General features: G+C 59.9%; 1 protein-coding gene and 1 non-coding gene across 4 annotated transcripts; both read left to right on the top strand.

The window, feature by feature from the left end:
* Positions 1-1,435: 1,435 nt before the first annotated feature.
* Positions 1,436-8,875, top strand: LOC123275599 (melanoma-associated antigen D4). 3 transcript variants are annotated; one of them, XM_070501943.1, is made up of 14 exons: positions 1,539-1,585; positions 2,345-2,403; positions 2,534-2,744; positions 3,047-3,877; positions 4,229-4,432; positions 4,533-4,596; positions 4,830-4,909; positions 5,287-5,378; positions 5,995-6,074; positions 6,159-6,201; positions 6,622-6,684; positions 7,606-7,720; positions 8,056-8,486; positions 8,668-8,875. In XM_070501943.1, exons 3-14 carry the CDS (start codon positions 2,535-2,537, stop codon positions 8,675-8,677), a joined length of 2,223 nt encoding a protein of 740 aa, XP_070358044.1. In that variant the 5' UTR covers positions 1,539-1,585; positions 2,345-2,403; position 2,534; the 3' UTR covers positions 8,678-8,875. The 3 variants fall into 3 exon arrangements, with proteins under 3 accessions (XP_070358043.1, XP_070358045.1, XP_070358044.1); XM_070501942.1 differs by lacking the exon at positions 2,345-2,403 and having other exon boundaries at positions 1,436-1,585; XM_070501944.1 differs by lacking the exons at positions 2,345-2,403; positions 8,668-8,875 and having other exon boundaries at positions 1,458-1,585; positions 8,056-8,490.
* LOC123282784 (small nucleolar RNA SNORA11) lies at positions 7,224-7,353 on the top strand. The gene has a single exon (XR_006523022.2). It is a non-coding gene; the product is annotated as a small nucleolar RNA SNORA11 (small nucleolar RNA).
* Positions 8,876-9,730: the final 855 nt, after the last annotated feature.

Genomic DNA, 9,730 nt, shown 5'->3' with positions numbered 1-9,730 from the left:
GAAGCTTCCATTCATACACAGGAGTCCTGGAGAGGCTGGAGATAAAAACGAGTTTAAAAGTCCACAGTGGTTTTTGGACAAAGCACAGGTTTAATTCGAGATGGGGACATAGCATTTTCTGCCTCCAAAGCAGTTTCTCCAGTCATTCTAGAAGCACAGCAGCACGTGTTGGGGAGGACCCCAGTAAGTGTTCCTTGTGCCTCCCATTTTGCATGCTTGAGAAACCAGGCTCAGAGATGGCCGGTGATCTGAGTGGCCTCACAAAGCTAGCGGCAGACTGGCCCAGCACTCCATCCCTGGAATTCTGAAGTCGGGCCCAGCTTCTTTCCGCAAGACGACAGCTGCCCCAGGCCCCAGCCCTGGGAGGAAACCCGGGAAAACATTTACTCTCTGAATCAGGGCTTGCCATGGCTCAGGCACACAAGTGCCTGATTGTCCTGGCTGCTCCAGCGGGCACCAGGAAGGCCCCAGGGGCAGCGTGTTTGTGCCACTCACGGCAAAGAGGCCCGACAGTTGGAGCAGGGGGCGGACCCCCAAGGAGCGATCCCCACACCTGGATGGACCCAGGGAGGGTGGGGGGGGGGGGGCCCGGCGGCCTCTACCTGTGTCCTCCTGGATGCAGAGCATGAGGTTAGGTCTCAGAGAGCGTAAACCTTGCTCCTTTGCGGCAGATGTTGAGGTGGGGGAGGTCTGTCGCTCAAACTGCAGAGGGGAAGGTGCCTCAGTGCCCAGGCCAGCATTAGTGGAACCTGGGTTTTGGAGTCGGGAAGACCCAGGCCCAAATTCTGCATTTTCTGTTTACTGGCTCTGTGGCTCTGTCTAGCTCACGCGGTGTGCCCGTGCCTCAGCCTGTTAATCTGTAAAATGGGGATGCTGACATCCACCTCCCGGGGCTGCTGCGAGAGGAAGATAAGCCCCAGCATAGATCACGCCACGGTGTACAAGCTGCACGAAGAGTAGCTGGGGAAGCAGATGTTCCCAGCCTGTCCAGGGGCCATAGAGATGGCTAGTGGAGGGGAACACAAAGGGAACTGGCATCCTCTAACCATTTCCGTTTCCCTTGTTGCAGCTAGAGACCCAGCTAGAAACCACTGTATTTGTGACCAGGGGGTCACGCTGGGGAAGCAGGGCATAGTGGATTCCAGACCACGCTGGAGGAGCTTAGGGGGAAGGGGGAGGCCGGGGCTGAGAAGCATTGTGCAAAAGTGGGGGATCGAGGGTAGATGGCGGGGTGGGTCGAAGTGCACCACAGAGTGTGAGCGCGGGCGCCTGCGGTCAGAGTGCCAGGGGGGCGGGGCGGTGAGGTGAGGGGACTCTGGCGGGAAGAAGAAAACGCCCCCCACCGCGCCCACCCACTCGCGGAATCGCATGCGCACTGGGGACCTGGTGGAAAGGGCTTTTGTTGGGAAAGCCGGCGGGCTGGAGGGGTCCGCGCATGCGCAGGCTGCCCAGCCGCGGGGGGGGGGGGGGGTGCGCGGAGAGAAGGGGCGGGGTGGTCGGAGCTGCTGTGCTGGCAGCAGTAGGCGAGGGCGAGGCTGCGGGGTTCCTGGTGCTGAGGACGGACGCCATTGGAGCCCCGGGGAAGGTAAGGGTCCAGCCCCAGACCGGACCTGGAGAGGGCGAGTGGAACCCTGCACGCTGTGCCTTCCCCACCCCCCGCCCCCGGAGCTGAACAAAGCCCAAGCGCTCAGAACCTGCACCCCGTTAGACCCACGGGCTAGATAGGAGCCCCCTGGCCCCCGCCACCAGACCCAGGCTCCCCGATCCGAGCCCTGCTTACACCAGGGCCCACGTTCCGAACCCTTAACAGACCCGTGCGCTCCGTGCTGAGCTTCCTTAGAGCGGAGGCCCCACCCCCACCCCAACCACTCCTAGATCACGCCAGCCGAGCTGACCACTTTGCCCCCTTCCTGGAGTTGCAATCCTGGGATTTGAGACCTCCAGCGCTCCAACGCAAGCCTCACCTAGTCCGAGGCCCCCACCCCATCCACCCCTGGCGCTCCTGTGTGAGCCCAGCCTGGACCCGAATCCCCCGAATCCCCCGCACCTGGACCTAGCCAGAGGGTCCCTGGGATTCAGCTTCCCACAGCTTCCTGCGGTCCCCTGTTGTCTGAGCCCTCTCATCTCATCTGCTCCCCCTTCATCCTGGCCCCCTGCTCCTGCCTTTAAATTCAGGCCCTTTGTTTCTCTCTCTCTCAATGCATCCCCTTTGGGACTCTTCAGACCCAAGCCCGCCAGTCGACCCCCTTTTCGAATGTAGCCGCTGGGATGGAGAGCCTGCCCATTCTAAACTCCCCTTTCAGTGCGAGGTCTCCGACGACGACCTCCTCTCTCCCTCTCTTAGGGCTCTGTCCCTGACAGAATCTACCCCAACAGACCAGCCTGCCCGCCTTGTACTGCCTGGTAACCTAATGATTGCTGCCCCCCCACCCCCGGGAGATCCCGCCTCCCACTGGATCCCGGCCCCTCCCCCTGAAGAGGCCTCACCAGCCCCCCTCCTCAGGCTGAGCTCTCTTCTCCTTGGGACCCCCAGCATGGCTGAGGGAAGCTACCGCATGGAATCGGAAAGCTACAACGTTGAAGACATGGATGAGGGTAGTGATGAAGTCGGGGAGGAAGAGATGGTTGAAGGCAACGACTATGAAGAATTTGGTGCTTTTGGAGGCTACGGCACCCTCACCAGCTTTGATATCCGAATCCTCAGAGCCTTTGGGAGCTTGGGTCCAGGCCTTCGCATCTTGTCGGTGAGGCCCCTTGTTGGCCACCTGCTGCTGGCCCTGGGCCTTCTCCCCTGGGAAGGGGGACTGGGCGGCGGGGGCGGAGGGGCGCATGCCTCAAGGGAGAGGATGAAAGGGAGGGTGGAGTGGGGAAGAACGGCCCAGCTTCCCCAAACCTTTTCTCTCCTGCTTGGAGCAAGGGGGTTTGGGAGGGTCTGGGGCGTGGTCGGGGCCGGCTGCCCAGAGGAGGAGGCTGGCCGGCGCAGGGAAGCATGGCGGGAGTGTGTCGAGTTGTCTGCCTTCCCCTCCCCTTTTCTCTGGCCTTGCAGAATGAGCCCTGGGAACTGGAAAACCCTATGCTGGCCCGGACTCTGATAGAGGCATTTCAGCTGGATCCGGAAACACTTGCCAATGAGGCAGCCGCCCGTGCAGCCAACGTAGCCCGCGCTGCCGCCTCCAACCGTGCCGCTCGGGCTGCTGCCGCCGCTGCCCGTGCCACCTACAATCAGGTGGTCGCTAGCCACCTGGTGGCCACAGACCAGGCTTCAGGAGAAGATACCCGGCCCATGACATGCCCGGCCGAGGCTCAGAGAGCCACCCCTGAGACAACCCTTGCTTCTCCGCACAGCTCCCAGATGCTACTCAACAGTGAGATGGCCGCCCCCAAGGCTCCAGCAACCTCCACACAGCCCCAGACAGCTTCTCAGGCCCAGGAGGCTGCTACCGAGGGCCCTAGTACCGCCTGTGCTTTCTCTCAGGCTCCAGGTGCCAGTGAGATGGAGGCCACCCGGCCCAAGACAGCCTTCCTGGGTCAGAACGATGTCTTTGATTTCACCCAGCCGGCAGGTGTCAGTGGCATGGCCTTCCCACGTCCCAAGAGACCCGCCCCGGCCCAGGAGGCTGCCACAGAGGGCCCCAGTGCTGCCTCCGGGGTGCCCCAGGCTGCATCTGCAAGGGAGGGGGCAGCCACCCGGCCCAAGACGACCAAGTCTGGGAAGGCTCTCGCCAAGACTCGGTGGGTGGAGCCTCAGAATGTTGTGGCAGCACCTGCTGCCAAGGCCAAGATGGCCACGAGCATCCCTGAGCCTGAGGGTGCAGCTGCCCCTGCTCAGCACAGTGCTGAGCCCTGGGCCAGGATGGGAGGCAAGAGGACAAAGAAGGTGAGAACTCCCCGCTGGCTCCGACCCGCCTTGCTCTTCTTTTTCCTCTTCCCTCTCCTCTCCTCTGTCTTTCCCTCCCCTCGCCTCCCCTCCGCTCCCCTCCTCTCAGCTTGTCCACCTCTCTCTGGCACAAGTGTGCTAGCATGTTTCCACTCCACGTAGTCCCTGCCCTCAGGCCTGGAGGGAGAAGAGGTTGGCTTAGTGCCTGGCATTTAGTAAGCACTCAGCACATGTCATCCGCCGTTCACACTACTCTCACTTGCAAGGCCCTGCTCTAGTTAAGATGTGTGCCGGGCGCTTTTGCACGGTGAGCCTGGTAGCCCTGGGTCTGTCCTCTCTCTAATGCTACAGTCCAAGCACCTGGATGACGAATATGAGAGCAGCGAGGAGGAAAGAGAGCCTCCTGCGGTCCCACCGACCTGGAGAGCATCGCAGCCCCCATTGGCGGTGCGGGCTCAGATGGCCCCTCGGCCCCCGATGGCCCTGAGGTCCCAGGTACCCTCAAGGCACGTACTGTGCCTGCCACCCCGCAACGTGACCCTTCTGCAAGAGAGGGTAAGAAGTCTGCCCTTCCCCCGTCTCCTCCCCTCCCTTGCGGGCCAGTTCTCTGAGGTCACCTATGCCTTGCTCTCCCCGTGTGCTGCTCCTTCTTCAGGCAAATAAGTTGGTGAAATATCTGATGATTAAAGACTACAAGAAGATCCCCATCAAGCGCTCAGGTGGGCAACCTGTGGCCCCTCCCTGAGCTCTGCCCTCCCCCGACCCCACCCTCTGGGCCTCCCATCAGGTGCCCCCACCCATCCGACCGTGGCCGATCACTGCATTTGCACAGTACCACAGTACCACAGTACGGGGTCCTGCCTGTGCTCCCCTCAGCAGGGCTGACCGAGGGGCTGCAGCTCTGTGGCCCCCGCTCAGCCCGGGTGTTTTCCCCACCTCTCCCCTCCTGCAGACATGCTGAAGGACGTCATCCGAGAATACGACGAACATTTCCCTGAGATCATTGAGCGAGCAACATACACCCTGGAAAAGGTGGGCGCAGAGACGGGGGGCGGCTCTGTGGAACACGAGTGGCAGGGAAGCCTTGCACCCTGCAGCCCGTCGAGGCCCGGTTTCAGGACTGCCTGCTCTGGAAGCCTTTCGTAACCTCTCCACCTGGGAGCTTCCACTGTGTACCTCCTTCCCTCGTGCTCTCTCAGTATGTCCGTTGCCTCGTGAAGTGAGTCCTGGCGCCTCGGCCGGTGCCAGAGGTCCCACAGGGCAGTTCCTCTGCGTCCTCTCTTCTTCCACCCTCCCCCACGACTTTGGGATCCCTGCTGAGGAAGAGTTCTAACGGGGAATTGAGTGACTGCGTGCAGGACACCCAGCGTGGATTTTTGATCTCACGTTCTGTTTTCTCCCCCGTGTAGAAGTTTGGGATCCACCTGAAGGAAATTGACAAGGAGGAACACCTGTACATCCTTGTCTGCACACGGGATTCTTCAGCTCGCCTCCTGGGAAAGTGAGAAAGGGCAGGAGGGCGTGGGCTTCCCCGGTGGTGTCTCGCCCCTCCTCTCTGAGAAACAGGAAAACAGGGCTTGAGGGCCTAGCACCGACCCCACTCACAGTTAGGGGTGCCGAGCGATTAAGGGACGAAAGGGGTAGAAACGTGGCACGAGGCCTTGCTGCGATCAGGGTTTCACCCCCGTTCTCCCCTCCGCCCCGCAGTCTTCCTAGGAAAGCAGGCTTCTTGTTGCTTGCCTCTTCTTGCTAAGTGCTTGGCCGTGGCTTGGCAGAGAGGTCCTGGGGGGAGCTTCCTGTTGAGTTGTGCTCCCGATGCACAAAGGGCAGGGTAGGTCTGGATGTGCCTCTGGACACATGGTTGCCAAGGGTTTGCTCCCTGCCTAGCCCCATCCTTGGCAGAACCCTGGGAGGTGGTGTTAGTATCCACATTAGATGGTTGGAGTGACTCCACCTCCGGCGGAGGGGTGCACTGTCTGGATCAGGTAGCAAACCGTGCACAGAGTGGGAAGAAGTGCCCTGTGGCCGTGCGCTCTGGGAGAGGCTAGTTGGGTGAGCTGTCTGTAGTCCCTCAGGTAAACGACTGCCTGACAGCATCCCTCTTTCTACACCTTTAGGACCAAGGACACTCCCCGCCTGAGTCTCCTCTTGGTGATTCTGGGAGTCATCTTCATGAATGGCAACCGTGCCAGCGAGGGTGAGTGGCTGGCTCTCCAGCTGGGGGCTTGCCCACAGTCTCACCTTTCTGTCCTAAATTCTTGTACCTCATCTCCCCTCACAGCTGTCCTCTGGGAAGCACTACGCAAGATGGGACTGCGCCCTGGGTACGAGTGGGCTCTCTCGGCTCCCACCCCTCAGTATTGTCCTTGGGCACAAGAGGAGGCCCCAGGATTGCAACTGCCTGGTGGTCTGGCGCGGGGGAGCCGCGTCCTGGATTTGGTAGAGGGCAAAGGGTCTCACCAGGGTGCTTGTGGAAACGGTCCTGAACTCTCAGCCACCTCTCTGTTCCATGTCCCCTCTCTGTCCCCAGATGAGAGCTAAGAGAAACCATCCGAATTAGGGGCTCCATCAAACCCCTACCTAGGCCACCGCTGACGAGCAGGCATCTGGCCTCTGCTGCATGCCCAGGCCTCCATGGGGATGCCCCATAGGCTGTGAAGCTCTCAACCCTGCTAGGGAGTACTCCTGCCCAAATCCGGGCACCGCCACCATCGCTAGTCATGCATTCTTTTCCTTGCCCTCAGGGTGAGGCACCCATTCCTTGGCGATCTGAGGAAGCTCATCACAGATGACTTCGTGAAGCAGAAGTGAGTATTGACTGAGTGAACTTTCTCTCACACTCGTGCATTGCTCGTGTGCTGGGCTGGCTGAGGAAGCCCTTGCCCCTCCCATATCTAACACTAGAGGGATGAGGGTCTGTGGTGTGAGTGTGGGTTGGCGGTGTTGTGAGTGTTGGGGGGAGTAGAATTTCGGGGAGTCTTGGGGAAAGGGAGCACACGTTGACTGAGCACGCGGTGTGGGCTATGTTGTAGCCACCGTCTCATCCGGCACCTGCCCTGTAGGCTGTGTGAGAATTTCCCCTGCTTTTTTACATCTCAGGAACCCGGGGCTCAGATCGTGGAAGCCTGAGCATGGCCCTGGCTGGTAAGGGGCCCACTCTCTGGTCCCTGGAGGACACGTGTGCACTCACACGGGTGCACCAGCGCATGCGTATGCACACACACACACACGGTCGGGAGTAGGCACGGAGAACGCTGCTCTTGGATGACTGTGTCTTCCCTTCACAGTCGTTGTCTATGGTGGACTGTCCCAGGACTCAGCCAGGCCATGGCCAAGACCCTGTGGTGGGGTGTGCTCAGAGCAGGGGACCTGAAGAAACGGCTCCTCTGTTTACAACACACCCAACAGGCATCTGGGTTCATTGTGACAAGGGGCACAAAACTTGTGGCCTTCCTATGAGCAAATACCCTACACGGGGCCCCCCTGCACCTCCACGTGGCCGCTGGGCAGGACCAATGGCCTAAAGCTGTGAAGGCCTCAATATTGGAGGCAGAAACCCTGAGGGGGGCGGCGAGCATGGGAGTGGGGCATGGGCTGGAGGGCCAGAGCAGTCCCCCTGCAGGAGCTGAGCTGCAGCGCCGGGCTGGGAAGGAGCCACCTGGGAGCCAGTAGTGCAAGAACAGGTCTGCCTGGCCAGAAGCCAAAGTTTATTTTCCTCTTGCACTAAGGTACCTGGAATACAAGAAGATCCCCAATAGCAGCCCACCTGAGTATGAATTCCTGTGGGGCCTGCGAGCCCGGCACGAGACCAGCAAGATGAGGGTGCTGAGATTCATCGCCCAGGTGACGGAGAGGCTCTGTTCAGGGCCGGGCACTGGGGTTGGCACTTCCCAGACCTTGTTTGTTTCTTGGTCACGACCTTCTTAGGCCGTTTGTCCAGTGAGGATACTGAAGCTCAGAAAGGTTGTCTAAGTCACTTACACAAGTTCACAGACGTAGTAAGTGTGAGGGATGGGGCGAAATCCCAGGTCTGGCCCAGAATGATAGGAGCCCGATTCCAGGCCTCTTGATTTTTGTCATGATTACGCAAAGCCTTGCACGGGAGGGTCTGTGGCAGGAAGCAGGTGCTCAGTGAATGTAAGGTGGCTGTTAGGATGGTTGCTGTTATTCCATCGCAGAATCAGAACCGAGACCCCCGGGAGTGGAAGGCTCATTTCTTGGAGGCTGTGGATGATGCTTTCAAGACGATGGATGTGGATATGGCCGAGGAGCACGCCAGGGCCCAGATGAGGGCCCAGATGAACATCGGAGATGAAGCTCTGATTGGACGATGGAGCTGGGACGACATACAGGTGGAGCTCCTGACCTGGGATGAGGACGGAGATTTTGGAGACGCCTGGGCCAGGATCCCCTTTGCTTTCTGGGCCAGATACCATCAGTACATTCTGAATAGCAACCGTGCCAACAGGCGAGCCACTTGGAGAGCTGGCGTCAGCAGTGGCACCAACGGTGGGGCCAGCACCAGCATCCTAGATGGCCCTAGCACCAGCTCCACCATCCGGACCAGAAATGCCGCCAGAACGAGTGCCAACTTCTTCTCCTGGATCCAGTAAGCTTGGCGGTCGATACATGAGACTCTGAAGGAGGGGCTGTGAGAAGACAGGGCAAGGCCTGGGGTCGGGTGGCGGAACGAGGAGAGTGTGGAGAGACACTTGTTTTGATCCTTACAGCCCTCTCTGTTTCACGTGTGTGTATATTTCTGTTTTCCCCTCTGTGTCTTCTGTCGACAGGCAACGCTGATGAGCTGCAGCCGTCACTCACCGAGCCAGAGTGCCTCCTCAGATCCCTCCTTAACGTAGCACTCTAGGCGCCTTCTACCTGCCCATCGAAGATGGCATGCCAGATGAAGCTCTCTTTGCCCTTCCCGCCTTCATTGTGTGCTTTTGTCGTGCTTTCATGTTTTTGGTATCAGTGTTAACATTAAAGTTGCAAAATGAATTGGGGCGTTTTCTCCTTTACCTGTGCAGGAATTGATCTGAGTGGCACGTGGTCGGGCTCCCAGGATTGGTTTGCCCAGAAGGCAGACAGGTGCGGGCAGGGTGCTGGCAGATGTGGCAGTGCCAGCTGAGTGTGCGGACCATTCCGGTCCACACAGTTCCATGATTTCCTGTACCGTGCGGCCCCAGTTAGACGCCAACGGGGGCTGCAGGAGAAGGGATGGCATGGAGGACTGTGGGTTGGTGCCGCTGTCCCTCCCACCAAGGGACAGGGTCCACAGACACCCACCAGGGCCCAACTCTTCTGCCTCATCTTTGGAACCGCCACCCCAGAACCCTTCCCTCATCATCGACAATTGCAGGGCCTCATCCCCGAGATGCAGTCTTAAGGACGATGAGGTAGGCCTCACAGTGACATTCTCACCCTTCCAGCGGGAAGAAGGAGGAGCTGTTCCTGCTGCGAGAGTAGATTTTATGAAACCAAAGCTGCGGGCCGACCCCGACAGCCCGTTGCCTGTGACTGACCCGAAGCCCGTTGGGACCTCTAGAGCTCTTCTTCATTGGAAGCAGGGCTCCCCAGTGAGGCCGAGGCCAGGCCTTGGTCCTGGGTCTTCAAGGGCTGGGTGATTCCTGTGGCGGGGGGGTGGCGGGTGGCGGGGGCTGGGACTGCAGTTCCTCCAGTGAGCGACACCGAGGGCAGGGACACTTCGGACCCCTGGGATGGGCTCAGTAGCAGGCAGGGACAGTGTCCAGAGCTTTCTCGGATCCCCTGGTGATGTCCACAGCTTGGGAGGACAAGGCCCCAGGTTCAGATGAGAGAGAGAGTAGCCGGAGGGCCCCTGTCCGCCCTTGCCTC

The sequence above is a fragment of the Equus asinus genome, chromosome X, assembly GCF_041296235.1.
Source record: "Equus asinus isolate D_3611 breed Donkey chromosome X, EquAss-T2T_v2, whole genome shotgun sequence".
NCBI classification, from domain to species: domain Eukaryota; kingdom Metazoa; phylum Chordata; class Mammalia; order Perissodactyla; family Equidae; genus Equus; species Equus asinus.
This window is presented reverse-complemented; position numbering and strand designations above follow the sequence as displayed.

Excerpts from the sequence above, each read along its gene's own strand:
- LOC123275599 (XM_070501942.1), top strand. The coding sequence starts at position 2,535 with ATGGCTGAGGGAAGCTACCGCATGGAATCGGAAAGCTACAACGTTGAA. Across the intron at positions 5,379-5,994 it reads TCAGCTCGCCTCCTGGGAAA|GACCAAGGACACTCCCCGCC; the intron begins GTGAGAAAGGGC and ends CTACACCTTTAG. Across the intron at positions 6,685-7,605 it reads GATGACTTCGTGAAGCAGAA|GTACCTGGAATACAAGAAGA; the intron begins GTGAGTATTGAC and ends TCTTGCACTAAG.